The 22853-nt window shown below is 48.1% G+C and overlaps 1 protein-coding gene across 3 annotated transcripts in view; it reads right to left on the minus strand.

Annotated features, from left to right (window-relative positions):
* Nucleotides 1–22853, minus strand: part of RIC8A (RIC8 guanine nucleotide exchange factor A) — a 95008-nt gene that overhangs the window by 3442 nt on the left and 68713 nt on the right. For all 3 annotated transcript variants that reach the window (XM_063942560.1, XM_063942561.1, XM_063942562.1), the window contains 5 exons: nt 16584–16678; nt 15090–15240; nt 13958–14053; nt 13190–13334; nt 1547–1691 (listed from right to left, as the gene is read on the minus strand). In XM_063942560.1, the coding sequence (XP_063798630.1) occupies nt 1547–1691; nt 13190–13334; nt 13958–14053; nt 15090–15240; nt 16584–16678 (632 nt within the window). The remainder of the gene's footprint in view (nt 1–1546; nt 1692–13189; nt 13335–13957; nt 14054–15089; nt 15241–16583; nt 16679–22853) is intronic.

A 22853-nucleotide genomic window follows, 5' to 3' on the forward strand; every position in this document is an offset into this window, starting at 1 on the left:
ATGGAAGATAGACACCGTCATGCAGAGGAACCAAATCCAAGGCAAAAAATACTCAGGCAGGTGTTCATTGAGGGCCACCTACCAGCTCCAGATGAATACGTGGTAAGAACGGTACCAATACTATGACTTAAAGAAATAGAAGCACCTGTGAAGAACTGTGCACACTATGGCCAGGTCAGCACAGCGCTGTCACACTGTAGATCATAGCGGCCGCTCTCCTGCAGTCCCTGGTCCTGCAACCAAATGTGCCCAGGACTGCAGCACTTCAACTTAACCTAAAGCCCAAGCTATAATGTTACTTGGGAAAGGAGTCAAGCGTTTTCTACCGTCTGACCCTGGCCTCAACGTAACTGGTCTCATGATCATTTCACGTAAGTGTAGAAGGAACACATCCTATAGATACGTGTTCATCCAAAGCACTTTGATTCATCTATAAGCTTATTACATGGTACTCATTGTATAATACATGCTTGCAGGCACAATTCGGGCTCATCAAAAAAAATTGCAACTGCAATTGTTATATGACAGGTCAGCAACATCAGCATATGTTCCAGGTTTACACCAGGCAGACATCACACACATTTAAGACCAGGGGCGAAATGTAATGCCGCCTGAGTTCGCCGGACGTGCGTGTTGCCAGCCGAACTGACTTTTTTGAGAGGGGCAGTCATTTATAAGGCATGGTTTTGCCTTGAAAATGACTGCCCCTTTAAAAAAAATGTCCGAGTTCGGCTGGCAACCCGCACGTCTGGTGAACCCGGACAGCATTGCATTTCGCCGCCATGTTTTAAATAATTTGTTTTGTATGCCAAATCCACATTCACTATTGAGAATGAAACGTCAAATACTTGAGTACAGTGATGTGCTCATACACCACGTGGCAACACTTGTATATCTGTGCGCGACGGAGTCTAAATCTGTACACGAAATACCACGGAACTTGGCATGAAAGAAAGCTGCTGCTGCTGCTGCTGTATCGTAGCACTTCTTATACAAAGTCAGACTCAGTTGCATAAAGATATACAAGCGTTGCGTACCAAATGATTCAGTGCAATTGTGTGAAGCAGTTTTGTCGCAGTGCGATTCAGATTCTTATTCGAGCAAAAAAGATCGGCGCAAACAGTGTCTTAGGGGACCTGGTGCGCCGAGAAGGGATATTTGGCACGACTGCAGCAATAGCGAATGAGGATACATCTGTATATGGGAAAAGTAAAGAAACAGTGGCCTAAACTGGCGCACCAGAGTATAATACATACCTGATAAATGCACCAATCAAAATCAATGGTGCATTTGCAAACAGCCAATCACAAACGCCCCACCAGTGCTGGCAACCTTTAGCACAATCCACTAACTACTCACAAATAAATACAGCTTTCCCAGGCATGTGGCTATAATAAAAGCAGCTGTTCTGTGCCTTATTACGCCTCTGCAGGCATAGGTGGTTGCAAGTGCAAGGTTCATGCAAACCTTCATAGGTGCATAGTCATCAGTCACACATCGTCTGCATAATACTCTATGGGCACAATGGGCCGGGAACTGCACTCACTTAGGTTTGGCTTCTCTGTATTCTTCTGTATCTGTGTCTTCATCCTCAGAATATCGCCCTTCTCCGCGTCCGCCTGCCAACAGTCCGCGGGCAGCAAGTAGCCCAGCAGCATTTCCATATCCCGTGTACTTCACAAAGCGAGACACTGTGTACCAAGACCGAGAAAAATCAACCATGTATCAACATAATGTCAGAGATAATATATAACCAACAAGATAAACAGATCCTACTTAGAGGTACATATACAACAACGCTCGTAACTTGGATCATGATCTTTTCTGAAGGGTCCCTAATTCTAAATGGCTGTTTCTTTTATTGTTTACATTTCAGATTATTCAAATGTCTATCATTTTACACTCAGAGTTTGATTTATTGGGTCTTATGCTACTAGGATATTTATTTCTGATGCTGAACACGATTGGCACACAGGGCCTAATTCAGATCTGATCGCAGCAGCAATTTTCTTAGCAAATGGGCAAAACCATGTGCAATACAAGGGGGGGGGGGGCAGATATACCATGTGCAGAGAGAGTTAGATTTGGGTGGGTTATTTTGTTTCTGTGCAGGGTAAATACTGGCTGCTTTATTTTTACACTGCAATTTAGATTTCAGTTTGAACACACCCCACCCAAATCTAACTCTCTCTGCACATGTTACATCTGCCCCCCCCTGCAGTGCACATGGTTTTGTCCTTTAGAGAACAAATTTGCTGCTGCAATCAGATCTGAATTAGGCCCACAGTTCAGACCCACAAACACTGATTTATATGTGCGAGTTCAGGGTCAGAAGGGCAAAAACAGCAGAGAGTTGGTGAAACAGCAGCAGACTAACTCCTGACATTTGCTTATGGCCTGTATTGGGACAGCCTACATCCACATCCAGCACATACATTCCCGGGTGCTAGGCACAATTAAGTCATTTATTTATGAACTTACAGTCTCTCATTTACCATTATGCCTGTAATCATATAGTGGTTTAAAAAGGCAGCTTGTATATATAAAAAGGCAGCTTGTATATATATCAGTTAATTATATAGCGCACCCATATTCCACAGCGCTTTACAGAAACATTGTGGCCATTCACATCGGTCCCTGCCCCAGTGAAGTTTACAGTCTAAAAGGCTTGATCAGCTTCAGTTTTGCAAAATTGCGAATTGGCCGATTAATGGATGACTGCGCATGCTCTGCGAATGCATTGAAACGTGTGACCAGGATGCGATCGAATGTTGATTGACAGGCGGCGGGCATTCACATGGCATTTCCGGGGAGTGGCTGAGAAAACTCAGGTGTGTCATGGTCGTTTTCAGGGCGTGCATCTGTAGTCAGCTGCTGCGACTTAAAACATGGCGCCCAGTGCAACTGCATTCTCACTATTCTGAGTAGCAACTCTCGATTTTTGCGATGCACTGCAATTCTGCGAGCGCATCAGTGGGTGGTTTGTTCTGTGCTGAGCGGCTCTTGCTGTGTGATTCTCAGCAGTTTTACTACAATCGCAGCACTGCAACTGAAGGTGAATAAGGCCCTATATCCCCTACCAAATGCACATGCTAGGGTTCATTTTGTTGGGAGTCAATTAACCTACCAGTATATTTTTGAATTGTGGGAGAACATCCACGCAAGTACGGGGAGAATGTACAAACTCCACACAGTTAGGGCAATTGAATCCATGACCTCAGGGCTGTGAGGCAGTAATGCTAACCATTATACCATCTGTATGTATAATAAAAGACTACTTGGAAAGTGTGGACAAAGGGCCTAATTCAGTAAGGATTGCAAATTCTGCTAATTAGCAGAATTTGCAATCCTTTGGATCGCATGCTGGGGGCTGCTGCCCTTCGCTGTGCAAGGAACGCCCAGCATGCTGACCGGAGCCTCCCCCTGTTGAACAAGCAGAAATTGTGATTGCATCGCAATTTCTGCTTGTTAGCAGAAACTAAAGAAGACTCCTGCTGGCGCAGCTTAGCTGCTCCTGCAGGAGGCCCGCCGCCATCTTCCCAATCGCGGCGGCTGCGTGTGAAGTCACGCAGCCGCTGTGATCACGCCCCTGTTTTGCCGCCTACGTTTTCACAACGCACCGCCCCCACAATGCTTCGTCTCCTCCCGGGAAACGAAGCGTTGAACGCCCCCGCCCCCTGATTGACAGGCAGAGGCGATCACATTTTCTGAGGCCCCCACACAGAAAATGCGGATGCATACACAGGACGGGCGCTGCGCATGTGCCCGCGGAGCGATTGTAAAAATTCCGGTTGGATCGCGATTTGCGAATCAAACTATTAGCCCCAATTTCTTCTTTATACAATATATTCTGCTGATTCCATTCAGTTTGTGTATACTGTAATGCACTCTTTGATCTTTATTTTACTATTTATATATGACATTATAGCATTCCTTCATGTGTATATTTGTTATTAGGTTCAATGTCTATGTATTTATTGCTCCATATACAGAGTGTGCCCTCATACACCAAGCCTCAATATGCCTAGCAGTGCACGAACGCCTGCCGCGAGTGCCCGGTGTCTTTTTCATTCAAATGTGCATCTTAAATGCAATGGCATCTGACTCTGTACACAAAGAACAATGGAACTTGGACCTGGTGCACTGAGAAGGAATGTTTGGGGCGACTGAAGCAATAGTGTAGGAGGACACATCTGTACTTCAGTCTATCTCAAATTTACTAATCACCAGCAATAAGTAATCTCAGCTTTTGGGGGTGATTCAGACCTGATCGCTGCTGTGCGTTTTCACACAGTGGATGATCAGCGATCAACTGCACATGCATATGCACCGCAATGTGCATGCGCGTCACCAAACATCGCATCGCCGATCAGTGACAGGCTGCTGCGAAAATTGTAATCGCACAGCCATTCGTATGATGATTGACAGGAAGAGGCCGTTTGTGGGTGGTAACTGACCGTTTTCTGGGAGTGTCAGGGAAAATGCAGGCGTTCCCAAGCATTTTCAAGGAGCGTGTGTGACGACAGCTCTGGCCCCGATCAGCCTTGTTCTCAATCCCTGGGAATTTGCCTCAGTTGTCCTTGTGGGAGTGTACGCCGCCCCCCCCCGCCTGCGCGAACGAAGCGCTGCACCACCTGGCCGTATGCATGTCCGATATAGAACAAAAACACCCAGACTCTCTGCTTATAGTGCTGGGCAACTTCAACAGAACTAACCTGAGCATGGAGCTACCTAAGTACAAACAACGTCACGTGTCCCACTGGGGAAGGGCGCACCCTTGACCACTGCTACACTACCCTCAAGTCTGCCTTCCGGTCTATCCCGCGTGCTGCACTCGGCCTATCTGACCACTGCCTCATCCACCTACTCCCTACCTATACACAGAAGCTAGGAGCGGTTAAGCCTGTCGTCAAGACTGTTAAGAACTGGACCAACGAGGCTGAGATGAAGCTCCAGGCCTGCTTCGACTCCACGGAATGGGGGGGTCTTCGAAACCTCGGCAACCGACCTGACAGACACTGTCCCATCCTACATCAGCTACTGTGAGGACATGTGTGCACCTACCAAGACTTTCTGTATTTACAACAACAACAAGCCCTGGCTCAACTCCCAACTCAGGCAACTTCGTCGGGCCAAAGAGGAGGCCTATAGCAGCGGTGATAGAGCACTATACAACCAAACTAGGAACTCTCTGACTAAAGAAATCAGGCTAGCAAAAGAGCATCTCTCGGACAAGCTGACAAACGATCTCTCCACCAATGACCCCGTATCTGTATGGAAAGGAATGCAATCCATAACCAACTACAAGAAAACATCTAAGTCCACCACCATGCACCAAGACCTAGCAGACGAGCTGAACCACTTTTATTGCAGGTTCGCAAAAGAAGTCCCCTGCGACCCAAACAATCACCTCTACGATGCCCCGAACACCGACGGCTAACTCCAGGCACTGAAAGTCACCCAAGAAGAGGTGGAGGCACTGATCAAAAGGGCCAAACCCAGGAAAGCATCTGCCCTGAGAACATGTGTGGGTCAGCTCGCCCCCATATTCATTAAGATCTTCAACAAATCGCTGGAGCTAAAGAAAGTCCATTCCTGCCTCAAAAGGTCCACTATCGTCCCGGTCCCCAAGAAACTCTCTATCACGAACCTGAACGACTACAGGCTGATAGCACGGACGTCTGTGGTCATGAAAACATCAGAACGTCTGGTTTTGAATCCCCTGAAAACTGTGACTGGCCCCCAACTGGACCCCCTACAGTTCGCCTATCGAGCGAATTGGTGTGTCGAGTATGCAGTCAACCTGGGCCTGCACTACAATCTACAGCACCTAGACATTCCCGGTACCTACGCGAGGGTCCTGTTTGTCGATTTCAGCTCGGCCTTCAATACAATCGTCCCCAGCATCCTCCACCCCAAATTACTTCGCCTAGGGGTCCCAGAAGCTACCTGTTCCTGGATAGAAGACTTCCTGACAGATAGGACACAGGTGGTGAAAGAGGGGGAATTCACCTCTCAAGCGCAGTCCATTAGTACAGAGGCCCCTAAGGGCTGTGTCCTCTCACCCCTGCTCTTCTCCCTGTACACAAATGACTGCACCTCGGAGGCGCAATCAGTAAAGACCATCAAATTCGCCGACGGCACCACCATCATCGGCCTCATCAAGGACAGGGACGAATCGGCCAATAGATGGGAAGTAGACCGGTTTTCCAAGTGGTGCAGCCACAACAACCTTGAGCTCAACCCTATCAAAACTGTCGAGATGATAGTGGACTTCAGGAAGAAGTCCGCTAGTGCACCTCCGCTAACGATTGCTGACAGTATGGTATCGATAGTGGACTCCTTTAAGTTTCTAGGGACCACAATCTGACGCCACTGTCGGTAAAGCGCAGCAGAGGTTGTTCTTCCTCATGCAACTAAGGAAGTTCAATATCCCACAGAAGCTCCTGCTCCTCTTCTACTCCGCGATTGTGGAGTCGGTACTGTGCTCCTCGATACTGGTATGGTACGGCTCCGCCAGCGCGAGGGACAGATGTAGGCTCCAAAAGGTGGTCAGAACCGCAGAGAAGATCGGGGCCGACCTTCCCTCAGTCCAGGACCTGTACCTATCCAGAGTTAAAAAGCGGGCAATGAAGATAGTAAAAGGACCAGCTACACCCCGGCCACAGCATGTTTAACTTGCTTCCTTCAGGAAGGTGTTACAAGACCGTCCCCGCCGGGTCCACCAGAAGCAGCAAAAATAGGATTTTAATTACCTACCGTTAAATTTTTCTCTCGTAGTCCCTAGAGGATGCTGGGGTCCACATTAGTACCATGGGGTATAGACGGGTCCCTTGGGAGCCATGGGCACTTTAAGAGTTTAATAGTGTGGGCTGGCTCCTCCCTCTATGCCCCTCCTACCAGACCCAGTCTAGAAACTGTGCCTGAGGAGACGGACATACTTCCAGAGAAAGAAATACACAGATAGTGGTGAGATTCACACCAGCTCACACATGACAAGGCAAACCAGGCCAACCAGCCTGAACAACCTCAGCAACAGCTGAATAACAGTACTTAACCAAGTAACAACACAGTACTTAACCAAGTAACAAGGCAGTACTGAACCAAGTAACAACTGCAGGAAAACAAAGCGCTGGCCGGGCGCCCAGCATCCTCTACGGACTACGAGAAAAGGATTTACCGGTAGGTAATTAAAATCCTATTTTCTCTTACGTCCTAGAGGATGCTGGGGTCCACATTACTACCATAGGGATGTACCAAAGCTCCCAGTACGGGAGGGAGAGCGTGAAGGCTCCTGCAGAACTGATTGACCAAACTTTAGGTCTTCAGAGGCCAAAGTATCGAACTTGTAGAACTTGGCAAACGTGTTCGACCCCGACCAAGCAGCTGCTCGGCAAAGCTGTAAAGCCGAGACACCCCGGGCAGCCGCCCAGGAAGAACCCACCTTACGAGTAGAGTGGGCCTTAACAGATTTTGGACACAGCAAGCCTGCCGTAGAGTAAGCATGCTGGATAGTGAACCTGATCCAGCTAGTATACGTCTGCTTAGAAGCAGGACACCCAATCTTGTTGGGATCATAAAAGACAAACAGAGACCCCGACTTTCTGTGACGTGAAGTCCTCTTTACATAAATCCTCAAAGCCCTCACAACATCCAAGGACTTTGAGGTAATTGAGGAGTCAGTAGCGACTGGCACCACAATAGGTTGGTTGATATGAAAAGCCGACACAACCTTTGGAAGAAACTGCTGACGCTCCTGAGCTCAGCTCTATCTTCATGGAAAATCAAGTAGGGGCTCTTGCAGGACAATGCCCCCAATTCAGACACACGCCTAGCCGAAGCTAATGCCAACAGTATGACCGCCTTCCAAGTGAGAAACTTGACCTCAACCTCCCGTAGAGGCCTGAACCAATCCGATTGCAGGAACTGTAACACCGCGTTAAGATCCCAAGGTGCCGTAGGAGGCACAAAGGGAGGCTGGATGTGCAACACCCCTTTCAAGAAAGTCTGAACCTCAGGGAGTGAAGCCAAATGTTTCTGGAAGAAAATGGATAAGGCCGAAACTTGGACCTTATGGATCCCAAACGCAGGCCCACATCCACACCTGCTTGCAGAAAGAGTAGAAACCGTCCAAGTTGAAACTCCACCATAGGAAACTTCTTGGATTCACACCAAGACACATACTTTTTCCAAATGTGATGGTAATGTTTAGACGTTACTCCCTTCCTAGCCTGAATCAGGGTAGGAATAACCTTGTTCGGAATGCCCTTCCGAGCTAAGATCTGGCGTTCAACCTACATGCCGTCAAACGTAGCTGCGGTAAGTCTTGATAAGCGAACAGCCCTTGTTGCAGAAGGTCCTCTTGAAGAGGAAGAGGCCTCGGGTCTTCCAGCAGTAACTCCAGAAGATCCGTGTACCAAGCTCTTCTTGGCCAGTCCGGAGCAATGAGGATCGCCTCAACTCTTGCTTTCTGTATGTCTTTAGAATTCTTGGGATGGGTGGAAGTGGAGGGAAGACGTACACTGAATTGAACACCCACGGAGTTACCAGGGCGTCTACCGCCACTGCGTGCGGATCCCGCGACCTGGAACAGTACCTCCAAAGCTTCATGTTGAGGCGGGAGGCCATCATGTCTATTTGAGGTACACCACAAAGACTTGTTACCTCCGTGAACACCACCGGATGGAGGCCCCGCTCTCCCGGATGGAGATCGTGTCTGCTGAGGAAGTCCGCTTCCCAGTTGTCCACTCCCGGAATGAAGATTGCTGACAACGCCACTGCGTGCTTTTCTGCCCAAAGGAGGATCTTTGTTACCTCCGACATTGCAGCCCTACTCTTCGTTACGCCTTGTCGGTTTATGTATGCCACAGTCGTTACATTGTCCGACTGAACCTGAATGGCCTGATCTTTCAGAAGATGTGCCGCCTGTAGAAGACCGTTGTACACGGCTCTTAGTTCCAGAATGTTTATTGGAAGAATGGATTCCAGACTTGACCACCTTCCTTGGAAGGTTCCCCCTTGGGTGACAGCGCCCCAACCTCTGAGACTTGCATCCGTGGTTAGAAGGATCCATTTCTGAATCCCGAACCTGCGGCCCTCGAGAAGGTGAAGCATCTGTAGCCACCATAGGAGCGAAATCCTGGCTTTCAGCGATAGCCATATTCTCCGGTGCATGTGCAGGTGAGATCCCGACCACTTGTCCAGGAGATCCAGTTGGAAGGACCGTGCATGAAATCTTCCGTACTGTAGAGCCTCGTAGGAGGCAACCATCTTTCCCAGAAGGCGAATGCACTGATGAACCGATACCCGGGCAGGCTTCAAGACATACCGGACCATTGTCTGTATCACCAACGCCTTTTCCACCAGTAGAAACACCCTCTGCACTTCCGTGTCGAGGATCATCCCCAGGAAAGACAATTTTCTTGTCGGCTCCAAATGAGACATTGGAAGATTCAGGATCCATCCATGATCCCTGTATGTGAAGGTACGCATCCTTGATATCCAGGTATACCAGGAATTCCCCCTCCTCCAGGCCTGAGATCACCGCTCTCAGAGACTCCATTTTGAACTTGAATTCCCTCAAATAAGGGTTTAATGACTTCAGGTTCAAAATTGGTCTGACCGAACCATCCGGTTTCGGTACCCCAAATAGGTTTGAATAGTAACCCTTGCTTTCCAGGTGAGGTGGGACCATAACAATGGCATTTGACCTTTCCAATTTTTTAATGGCTTCCTGTAGGATAGCCCTTTTCTGTCAGCAAAACTGGTAAGCCTGATTTGAAGAATCTGTGAGGTGGGAGCTCTTGAAATTCCAGTCTGTACCCCTGGGACACAATATCCTGCACCCAGGGATCCAGGCCGGATGATGCCCAGACGTGACTGAAAAGTCTGAGTCTCGCTCCCACCTGCCCGTTCTCCAGGCTGGGAGGTCCACCATCATGCTGAGGATTTTGAGGAAACAGAGCCAGGTTTCTGTTCCTGGGAACCTGCAGTTGCAGGTTTTCTGGATTTTCCCCGACCACCTCTGAAGAAAGTGGTAGGGGCTTTGGACGTCTTAACCTTTGCGGTCCGAAAGGACTGCATAGTAGATGCAGAAAACAATTTTTTCAGTGTCTGAGTGGCTGGGGGAAGAAAGGTTGACTTACCCGCGGTTGCCATGGAGATCCACGCATCCAAAGCTTCCCCAAATAGAGCCTGACCTGTGAAGGGTAGGTTCTCCACACTTCTCTTGGATTCCCCGTCTGCAAAACACTGGCACAGCCAGAGTCCCCTGCGTGCCGAGACAGCCATGGAAGATAGCCTTGCATTCAGATGACCCAGGTCCTTCATGGCCTCCACCATGAAACCTGCAGAATCCTGTATGTGACGTAAAAACATTTCAATGTCACTTCTATCCATAGAATCTAATTCCTCTAGTAATGTGCCTGACCACTTTACTATGGCTTTAGAAATCCATGCACAGGCAATAATGGGCCTTAACGCCATCCTATAGCAGTGTATATGGATTTGAGGGCAGTCTCAGTCTTGCGGTCTGCCGGTTCTTTCAACGCAGTAGACCCAGGGACCGGTAAAACCACCTTTTTAGACAGACAGTCTAGATACAGAAGCGTCTACTAAAGGGGGGTTTTGCCACTTTTTCCTATCCTCCTCAGGAAAGGGAAAAGCCACAAGAACCCTCTTTGGGATCTGTAATTTTTTTCTCCGGGTTTTCCCAGGATTTTTCAAATAACGCGTTTAATTCCTTAAGACGCAGGAAAGGTCAGGGAGACTTTCTTATTTTCTGTAAAGTAAGCCTCCTCTACCTGCTCAGGTACTTTGTCAGTAATGTGTAACACATCTCTAATTGCCTCAATCATGAGTTGCACCCCTTTTGCAAGGGATGCCTCACCCCCCACGTATCAGAGTCGGTATCAGTGTTGACTTGCATAATTTGGGCAAGACCACGCTTCTTTGGGCATATACCAGGGGAGTTTGAGGAGGTAGTGGGAACAGAAACAGACAAAACCTCTACAGATTTTTTTTAAAACCTGAGTTTCAGTCTCATTATGAGCTATCCTAGATGAAATCTGGGATATCATTCCCTTAATTGAACATGACATTACATTCCTGCGTACATGGAACGGATTCCCCTGGGGCAGATACATACTCTGCAGCACAAGACACAGAGGGGGTAATTCTGAGTTGATCGCAGCAGCAAGTTTGTTAGCAATTGGGCAAAACCATGTGCACTGCAGGGGGGGACAGATATAACATTTGCTGAGAGAGTTAGATTTGGGTGGGTTATTTTGTTTCTGTGCGGGGTAAATACTGACTGCTTTATTTTTATACTGCAATTTAGATTTCAGTTTGAATACACCCCACCCAAATCTAACTCTCTCTGCACATGTTATATGTGCCCCTCCTGCAGTGCACATGGTTTTGCCCAACTGCTAACAAAATTGCTGCTGCGATCAACTCAGAATTAGGCCCAGAGTCCCTGGACATGGTAATGTGAGAAATATGTACACACACACATAGGAAAATGTCAGACACAATTTCCCCCCAGGTACCTTCAGAGAGACACAGAGTTAATGGAGCTAGCACCCCCACAGCGCCCCAGTAGGCAGTAATATAATAAAAGCCTGGCGCTGACTGTGCAACCTTAATAGACTACACAGTGTAAAATAGTGACTAACACTCTCTCCCCCCCTTCCATAACCCCCTGGTACCGCACAGGATAGCTGGAGTTATGTGGAGGGTCAGCGCTCCCTGTCAGCGTCTCTTCGGATTATAGGATTATATTGGCCTGAGGTAAAAACATTGCTAGCAGTAGAAACGCTTCCCTGATAGCCCAGATGACCAGTTGTAAGGGTATTGCGCTGGCCCAGGGCGCCCCTCACAGCACCGCACAGCAGTACCTCTGAGCCCCCCGGAGCGCAGCTTCACCGCTGCGCTCCTACCATGGTGCCGCCATACTCACCGGTTCCCCGCTTGTCGGGTCGCCGGCAACCTACTCACCACTGACGTCTTCTGGCTCTGTTAGGGGGTGGCGGCATGCTGCGGGAGTGAGCGGTCGCCTCGGGGGCTTGCGATCATCACCCTCAGGAGCTCAGTGTCCTGTCAGTGGAGATAGTGGCCATTAACCTCAGAGGGTTGGACACTACTCCCCCCCCCAAATCCCACAAAGCAGGGAGGCTGTTGCCAGCAGCCTCCCTGTGCCTAACTCTAATAAAAAATAATAAAACTAGAAAAACTCCTAGGAGCTCCCATAGCTGTGACCGGCTCCACATGGCACATTTTCTAAACTGGGTCTGGTAGGAGGGGTATAGAGGAAGGAGCCAGCCCACACTCTCAAACTCTTAAAGTATACCTGGCCAATAAAGCTGATTCTGAGTAAGTCCTGGGCTGCGCACAGACTGCACACAGTGGAAAAATCATTAATTCATTGAGTGAGGTGCGAACGGATTCGCAGCTGTCCGCTGACTGAGGGATTTTTAGTCGCTCGGCGTACACATGCGATAGCACACTTGCACGACGAATATACACTGCCCTTGGGCAGCGACTATCTGAACGCAGGACAACAATTTTAGCAACCTAGCGATCAGGTCTAGACCTTAAGAAAAGTATATATTATATGGGCAACACGGTTGCTGTAATGGTTGGCATTACTGCCTCACAGCACTGAGGTCATAGGTTCGATTCCCACCACATCCCTATCTGTGTGGAGTTTGCATAGTCTCTCTGTGATTGCGTGGGTTTTCACCAGGTTCTTCCCAAATAAGCTGGTAGGTAACTGGCTCACGATAAAAAAAAAAGAACCCTTAAGTGTATGTGGGGAACATAGATTGTAGGCTCCACTGGGGCAGGGACTGATGTGAATGGAAAAATATTCTTTGTAACGCGCTGCGGAATATGTGTGCGCTATATAAATAACTGGCCATTAATAAGAATACAAAAATATCGAACCATCAATGTTAAATCACTAGCAGTTTAATCTATCTGTTGGCACTATTTTATAACCAGACCTATGTATTGTTACCGAACCACAAATCCATCTTACCCCAAACCAGATTTCCAACCCTACTTCCTATATATTGACTCCCATACCTTTCCTCCATTCATTTTCACTGCACTGTATCCTAACCTGCAGTAACACCTTTACCTGTCCTACCCCCACCACCCACACTTAAATATGAATAGTTTGACTTACCATTCTCCTTGCACAGGACAAAGAGGAATTCGGCAGCGCAGTGTTTCACATCAGTGTCTACGTGGGTCATTAGACGAACCAGTTTATTGCGCAGGGTATTCCCCACCTCAGGACGGTTCTTCACATCTCTCAGAGGGGGTAAAACCTGGAAGTAAAAAAAATGCCTTAACTTGTGCAAATGTGAATTGTGTTAAAAATTATCAGCTGCATCTGTTATCGAATGTTTGCCACTAATTATGTAAGAATGGCTGCAACATCTACGACATATACACCTGTTTGAGGCAACTAAACGCTGGATTAATACGGATTTGGGATCACAACGAAACATCAGCCAATTTCGGCTTGTAGCATGCAGTATTATCAGAACAGCAGGTTCTAGAACTGCGGGGCATGGACTTTCTATTTAACCAGATAGTCACTGAAATTGGGAACACGGACATGGGACATTTACGGTAGAGGAAATTGCAAGCATTGGACTAGGACTCTGGAGGCGAATACAGACGTCTGTGCTTGGGAAATGAAATAACTAATTAACAGCACGGCACAGCAACTAATTAATACTGATGACCTGATCAGAGTCCTCCCATTCTCCCCGAATGCTGTTCAGTTGGGGAACTTTCCCATTAGAGTCTGTCACCAGCAGAGAGTGCAGGAGCACCAGTCTGCAATCTTAGATGGACAGCTTAGAACCACCGAGCTGGAGTGAAATTAGGATATCTATAATTAGCTATATGAAGCTCTTGACCGTCTGACTGGCTGTCGTCTCACCTTAGAGCGGAGGAACTTTCGGGTCTCCCGATGGACACGAGAACTTTCAGTAAGGAGATTCAAGACAGGGGTCAGCGTCTCTCGTAACTTGTGGCCCTGAGGCGGCAAAATATAAATACAGGATTGTAGCGGGAAATAAATAGGTCCTAGTTAATCAGTTAAACTCTAAAAATGTAACTTTTAAGTGAGAAGCGAAAAAATTCCCCGTCCACTCCTCTATTTAATTCACCTGTGTTCACTAAAAGACCGCAAGCCAATTGCTCCGCCTTCTGCACTGCTCCACAGAAATGTATGGAGGTATAAGCGCTGACTATTCTATTAACTGTAGGCCTATTATTCATGTCAGCACTACATACGCGTTGATACTAATGTTTATTTGCTCTTTTAAGTAGATTTAACCCCCACCATAAATAAGTTTCCAAACTCCATTCAATGACGATGATCCGAGGCACTGATAGAACAATATGTTACAAATACAGGTTGAGTATCCCATATCCAAATACTCCGAAATACGGAATATTCCGAAATACGGACTTTTTTGAGTGAGAGTGAGATAGTGAACCTTTGTTTTCTGATGACTCAATGTACACAAACTTTGTTTAATACACAAAGTTATTAAAAATATTGTATTAAATGACCTTCAGGCTGTGTGTATAAGGTGTATATGAAACATAAATGAGTTGTGTGAATGTAGACACACTTTGTTTAATGTACAAATTATAAAAAATATTGGCTAAAATGACCTTCAGGCTGTGTGTATAAGGTGTATATGAAACATAAATACATTCTGTGCTTAGATTTAGGTCCCATCACCATGATATCTTATTATGGTATGCAATTATTCCAAAATACGGAAAAATCCCATATCCAAAATACCTCTGGTCCCGAGCATTTTGGATAAGGGATACTCAACCTGTAGTCCAAATGTGCTGTGACTGAAACAGTTATTGAAAGAGAAGAGGAAGAAAATCCAATGGTTGAAGGGTTGCAGTACACGTTATTGACCCGTGTTATTAAATGAGAATCTAAGGCAGGTCGTTCAGGTGGGTACTCGGCCTTAGAGGAACACAGCATTGCCTAAACCTTGCCCCCTCTGCACACACACATTTATAGTACACTCCTCGTCACTGACCCTGTCCAATCGCCTGTCCAAGAACTGAAGCAGAACCTCCACTGTGTCCATATTCATTCCCATGTATTCCACAGAGCCCAGATCCACCTTTGGAGTCAGCAGAACATCTAGACACATTAGAGGCAGGTTCACTAGTAGGTTTACTGTGTGCCTGTATACAGTAACAGAAATAAAGAGGTTACCAGCTCTGGATTACCACCACAAATTATTATCCCCCCATAAAAGAACATTTTATTTTAGGATTTAAATATAGATATGGTTATCAATGCCACAAGGCACACTTTATTTTGTCATAATTTATTTATACAACGCCACGTAGCACTGTACAGAGATTATGGGCCAGATGTAATGACGCCTGAGAACGCCGAAAGTGCAACATGCCGGACAATCTTGGGACTTTTTTTTTTTTTTTAAAGGGGCAATCACTTACAAGGCAAAACCGTCCCTTGTAAGTGATCACCCCTTTAAAGAACCACACATACCCACCGGGGCTAATTCTGTCAGAAGCCAGCAAGCCTACCAGTATGTTTTTGGAGTGTGAGAGAAAACTGGAGCCCCCACAGGAAAACCCACGCAAACTCAGGGAGAACACACAGACTCCACACAGATGGAGCCCTGGTAATAAAGTGAATGTATGATCTCAGTGCAGTGAGGCAGTAATAATAGCCACTATGCCACTGTGCTTTTCTTTCTGTTCTATACCTGAAGTCACTTTGTGCAGGTAAAATTCACCAAGTAGGTGCCCAATGACGATATTTATCATCAGTTCCCTCCCGTAGCCTGTCTACAGGCAACACTATCCGTCAGTTACTGATAATACTCAGTGAGGAAAGTCAGCAACGCAGGCAAAAAAACTACAGGCCATATAGAATCAGGGACAGAAGGAACTGTACTATAGACACGTATTTATAGAATATCTTAGATGGTCTTAGATTGTCTCCCTTTAATAACTAGGCATAGTATGGCGGCCGTATGTAGGCTGAACCAACTATAATGAGAACACAGCCTCTGAAATCAGTCTGAACCAGTGCTGCCAGCAAGAACAGTCATTCACTGTCCAAGTGGTGCCAATGCCTCCAGTGAGCCCACACCCCGCATGCTACACATCCCACATGCTACACTTCCAGGCAGGCGCATGAGACTTCAATCTTCAATTAATGGAGTGGTACATACACATTGGCATTTTTAGTGTGGTTCTCCGCTGGTGGTATTAATGTTCATCACTGATCTCTATGGTAAAAGAAGTGTCAGTATAAATAGTCACTGAATTGCAGAATGGATCATTAACGCTTGAAAAATAAAAAAGTGTTTCTGATTATTTTGCTCTTCCCAAAATTTTTTATATATAAGGACATTTACCACACAGATCGGTGATCCCTATAATTAGATCAGTTCAAGTCCTGTTCACAATGCGTTGGGACACACCTGGATGCCACCAGAGGGAAACTGCACTGAAAACTCTAGTGTGTACATACTCACTGTGTCCAATCTCACCCATGGAATTCCTCCGTTCGCTCTTCTCCGTCACTTTCCCTGAGCAAGCAGTGCCTAAGGATGGCTGCCAGGTGGCGATAGAGAGCTGCATCTTCCTGCAATCATGGAGAGAAGCAGAGTTAGTAAATGGAGGTGACAGCCATGACAGACTAGATCATAGGTCTGCAAACTCGGTCCTCATTACCCCACACAGTGCATGTTTTGCAGATAACCCAGCAGATGCACAGGTGTATTCAGTGGCGTAACTAGAAATTTTTCTCCCCCAAGCCAAAAAATTCTTCGGCGCCCCCCCCCCCCCCCCCCATCCCTCATAATTGGCACTATTAAAGAGATAAATGTGCGCCGCAAAATAGGGTGTGTGGCTTCGTTGGGATGGGCGTGGCTTCACATAAAGGGGCGTGGCATTGCCGGAAAAGACTACGTTATACCCCAGTTTTCCAACCTGCACGCCCAGACGTTAGCCACCACGGGAAAGAAAAATAATCCTGATTCAGGCCCCTTACATTATTTGTAATTTTTCCTCCTTATAGTAATGCCCAGTATACATTATGCCACATACTGCAATGGCCCTTAGACATTATGCCACACACAATAATGCACATACCATAATGCCCCCGACACATTATGCCACACACCGTAATGCCCCCGACACATTATGACAGGAATCGCAATGCCCGTTATACATTATGCTACACACTGCAATGCCCCTGATATAGTATACAACACACCGTAATGCCCCCGACACATTATGACAGGAATCGCAATGCCCGTTATACATTATGCTACACACTGCAATGCCCGATACATTATACCACATACCACAATACCCGTGATATAGTATACAACACACCGTAATGCCTGACACATACCGCAATGCCCGTTATACCCTATGCCACACACCGCAATGCCCGTTATACATTATGCCACACTGCAATGACCCTGAGACATTATACCACATACCACAATGCCCGTGATATAGTATGCCACACACCGTAATGCCTGTGACACATTATGACACACACCGCAATGTCCGTGATACATTATGACACACACCGCAATGATCCTGAGACATTATATCACATACCACAATGCCCGTGATATAGTATACAACACACCGTAATGCCTGACACATTATGACACACACCGCAATGTCCGTGATACATTATGCCACACACCGTAATGCCCATTACACATAAAGTCGTACAGTAAGGCTTCTAATTACTTTTAAATTACCTGCTCATTGCCAGGGGTTTCATGCACTGGGTGTCATGCTCGTTGCCAGGGGTTTCATGCACTGGGTGTCATGCTCGTTGCCAGGGGTTTCATGCTCTTGGTTCCATGCACGGTGCCAGGGGTTTTCATGCTCAGGGTGTCATGCTCGTTGCCAGGGGTATCATGCACTGGGTGTCATGCTCGTTGCTAGGGGGTAGTGCTTGTTGCTAGGGCTGTGCTCCCAGTGCCACATATGTCCCCAGTGCCAGATATTACCCCACGGTGCCAGGTACTCACATGACCCCAGTGCACAATATAGCCCCCCCCCCCCCCCCCCTATGTGCCAGGTACACATATACCCCCCCCCCCCCCAGTGCCACATATGCCTCCAGTGCCAGATATTCCCCCTCAGTGCCACATATGCCCCCAGTGCCAGATATCCCCCTCCCAGTGCCAGATATTCCCCCCCAGTGCCAGATATGCTCCCAGTGCCAGATATCCCCCCCAGTGCCAGATATGCCCCCAGTGCCAGATATTCCCCCCCAGTGCCAGATATGCTCCCAGTGCCAGATACCCCCATTCCCCCTCAGTGCCACATATGCCCCCAGTGCCAGATATCCCCCCCAGTGCCAGATATTCCCCCCCAGTGCCAGATATGCTCCCAGTGCCAGATTCCCCCACCCCCCCAGTGCCACATATGCCCCCAGTGCCAGATATTCCCCCCAGTGCCACATATGCCCCCAGTGCCAGATACCCCCCCCCCCAGTGCCAGATATGCTCCCAGTGCCAGATTCCCCACATATGCCCCCAGTGCCAGATATTCCCCCCAGTGCCACATATGCCCCCAGTGCCAGATATCCCCCCCCCCAGTGCCAGATATGCTCCCAGTGCCAGATCCCCCCCCCCAGTGCCACATATGCCCCCAGTGCCAGATATCCCCCCCCCAGTGCCAGATATGCTCCCAGTGCCAGATTTCCCCACCCCCCCAGTGCCACATATGCCCCCAGTGCCAGATATTCCCCCCCCAGTGCCATATATGCCCCCTCCCCCCTCCGCCGCCGCTGCTACCCCGCTGGTTTGTGTTGGAGGGACACGGAGGGCACAGCGCGCGCCTCTCCTGTGTCCCTCCTGCATATTCTCCGGCGGCCGCGGGTCTAATAAACGAAGTGCCGGTTCGTGAGCCAATCAGAGCTCACGAACGGCACTTCGCTTATTAGACCCGCGGCCGCCGGAGATGATGCAGGAGGGACACAGGAGAGGCGCGCGCTGTGCCCTCAGTGTCCCTCCAACACAGCAGGGAGGGTTAGCAGGAGCAGATTGACATGCGGACGCTCGTCCGCATGTCAATCTGCGCTAAATCAGTGGCGCCCCCGCAGCCCCTCGCCCCCAAGCCACCGCGAGGGCTGCGGGGGCAGTAGTTACGCCACTGGGTGTATTAATTACTCACAGACACATTTTAAAAGGTCCGCAGGTGGAGTTATTATTTCACTTGTGATTCTGTGAGGAGACCTGCAAAACATGCACTGTGTGAGGTAATGAGGATCGAGTTTGCAGACCTATGAACTACTAGATGTACAAAGCTAGTGCAGTCACTGAATTACTGTGTCGTAAACTCCACTAATAAATGATGCCAGAGTTGTGGGAAAAGTCCACAACATTTAACTGACCTGCCAGTCACAGGGGTAAATGTAATAAGGTGCGAGAAACCGAAGGTGCAGGAGTTTTAGGGGTATATGCAATTGCGGTTGAATTCCCGAAAATGTCGAAAAACGGGTCATTTTCGACACACAAAAAAAAAATCGACAATGCAATACAGTACTTTTCGTCAAAAAAACGGACTTTTCAGATTCGACTTTTTGCAATTCGACATTTTGAAAATTCGACATGTCTGCAGCGGTAAAAATGCGGCAATTCGACAAAAGTATATTCAATTGAAGAATGTGGATTCGACTTTAGTGCTTTTTCGACAGTAATATCGTCAATTTCCTTCCGCCTCACTTTGCTGGCGGAATCTAATAAAAAAAAATTAAAACATGTTTTTTGTGTGTTTTTTTTATTGCTAATAGCATATCAATTTATATTAGAAGGGATTATGTACTTGGTTTGTCTATTAGAGGGACACAAGTATTATTTTTATATTTTTTAAAAGATTTTTTTTTTTAACTGACTAAAATAGAGAGAGCATGGTTTTTAGTGGGAAGGGGTGGGAATGGGTTAAAATCAGGAAAAAAAAATGCGTGGGGTCCCCCCTCCTTAGCATAACCAGCCTCGGGCTCTTTGAGCCGGTCCTGGTTGCCAAAATACAGGGGGAAAAATGAATGACAGGGGATCCCCCGTATTTTAACAACCAGCACCGGGCTCTGCGCCTGGTCCTGGTGCAAAAAATACGGGGGACAAAAGACGTAGGGGTCCCCCGTATTTTTTGTACCAGCACCGGGCTCCACTAGCTGGACAGATAATGCCACAGCCGGGGGACACTTTTATACCGCTCCCTGCGGCCGTGGCATTAAATACCCAACTAGTCACCCCTGGCGGGGGTACCCTGAAGGAGTGGGGACCCCTTCAATCAAGGGGTCCACCCCCCCAGCCACCCAAGGGCCAGGGGTGAAGCCCGAGGCTGTCACCCCCATCCAAGGGCTGCGGATGGGGGGCTGATAGCCTTGAGTAAAATGAAAGAATATTGTTTTTTGCAGAAGAACCACAAGTCCCAGCAAGCCTCCCCCGCAAGCTGGTACTTGGAGAACCATAAGTACCAGCATGCGGGGGGGAAACGAGCCCGCTGGTACCTGTATTTCTACTGCAAAAAAAATACCCAAATAAAAACAGGGCACGCACACCTTGAAAGTACAACTTTATTACATACATGTCGACACACACACATACCTATGTTGACACGACGTTCGGTCCACTTGTCCAAGTAGAATCCACGGGGTGTACCTGAAAATAAAATTATACTCACCTAAATCCAGTGTCCAGTGATATTTGTAATCCACGTACTTGGCAAAATAAAAAAACGCATTTACCCGATCAACACAGACTGAAAGGGGGCCCATGTTTACACATGGGACCCCTTTCCCCGAATGCTGACACCCCCTGTGACTCCTGTCACAGAGAGTCCCTTCAGCCAATCAGGGAGCGCCACGTCGTGGCACTCTCCTGATTGGCTATGCGCGTCTGAGCTGTCAGACAGCGCATCGCACAGCCCCTCCATTATATTCAATGGTGGGAACTTTGCGGTCAGCGGTGAGGTTACTAGCGGTCAGCCGCTGACCGCTAGTAACCTCACCGCTGACCGCAAAGTTCCCACCATTGAATATAATGGAGGGGCTGTGCGATGCGCTGACAGCTCAGACGCGCATAGCCAATCAAGAGAGTGCCACGACGTGGCGCTCCCTGATTGGCTGAAGGGACTCTCTGTGACAGGAGTCACAGGGGGTGTCAGCATTCGGGGAAAGGGGTCCCATGTGTAAACATGGGACCCCTTTCAGTCCGTGTGGATCGGGTAAATGCGTTTTTCTCTGACGTCCTAAGTGGATGCTGGGGACTCCGTCAGGACCATGGGGAATAGCGGCTCCGCAGGAGACAGGGCACAAAAGTAAAAGCTTTAGGATCAGGTGGTGTGCACTGGCTCCTCCCCCTATGACCCTCCTCCAAGCCTCAGTTAGGTTTTTGTGCCCGGCCGAGAAGGGTGCAATCTAGGTGGCTCTCCTAAAGAGCTGCTTAGAGTAAAAGTTTTATTAGGTTTTTTATTTTCAGTGAGTCCTGCTGGCAACAGGCTCACTGCAACGAGGGACTTAGGGGAGAAGAAGTGAACTCACCTGCGTGCAGGATGGATTGGCTTCTTAGGCTACTGGACACTAGCTCCAGAGGGACGATCACAGGTACAGCCTGGATGGGTCACCGGAGCCGCGCCGCCGACCCCCTTGCAGATGCTGAAGAGAGAAGAGGTCCAGAAATCGGCGGCTGAAGACTTCTCAGTCTTCATGAGGTAGCGCACAGCACTGCAGCTGTGCGCCATTGCTCTCAGCACACTTCACACCAACGGTCACTGAGGGTGCAGGGCGCTGGGGGGGGCGCCCTGGGCAGCAATGAAAGTACCTATACTGGCTAAAAATACATCACATATAGCCTCTGGGGCTATATGGATGTATTTAACCCCTGCCAGGTTGTCAGAAAAACGGGAGAAGAAGCCCGCCGAAAAGGGGGCGGGGCCTATTCTCCTCAGCACACAGCGCCATTTTCCCTCACAGAACTGCTGGTGGGAGGGCTCCCAGGCTCTCCCCTGCACTGCACTACAGAAACAGGGTTAAAACAGAGAGGGGGGGCACTTATTTGGCGATATGCTTATATATTAAGATGCTATAAGGGAAAACACTTATATAAAGGTTGTCCCTGTATAATTATAGCGTTTTGGTGTGTGCTGGCAAACTCTCCCTCTGTCTCCCCAAAGGGCTAGTGGGGTCCTGTCCTCTATCAGAGCATTCCCTGTGTGTGTGCTGTGTGTCGGTACGTGTGTGTCGACATGTATGAGGACGATGTTGGTGAGGAGGCGGAGCAATTGCCTGTAATGGTAATGTCACTCTCTAGGGAGTCGACACCGGAATGGATGGCGTATTTAGGGAATTACGTGATAATGTCAACACGCTGCAAGGTCGGTTGACGACATGAGACGGCCGGCAAACAAATTAGTACCTGTCCAGGCGTCTCAAACACCGTCAGGGGCTTTAAAACGCCCATTTACCTCAGTCGGTCGACACAGACACGGACACTGACTCCAGTGTCGACGGTGAAGAAACAAACGTATTTTCCTTTAGGGCCACACGTTACATGTTAAGGGCAATGAAGGAGGTGTTACATATTTCTGATACTACAAGTACCACAAAAAAGGGTATTATGTGGGGTGTGAAAAAACTACCTGTAGTTTTTCCTGAATCATATAAATTAAATGAAGTGTGTGATGATGCGTGGGTTTCCCCCGATAGAAAATTATTGGCGGTATACCCTTTCCCGCCAGAAGTTAGGGCGCGTTGGGAAACACCCCTTAGGGTGGATAAGACG

This window comes from Pseudophryne corroboree, chromosome 10 (genome assembly GCF_028390025.1).
Source record: "Pseudophryne corroboree isolate aPseCor3 chromosome 10, aPseCor3.hap2, whole genome shotgun sequence".
Classification (NCBI taxonomy): Eukaryota; Metazoa; Chordata; class Amphibia; order Anura; family Myobatrachidae; genus Pseudophryne; species Pseudophryne corroboree.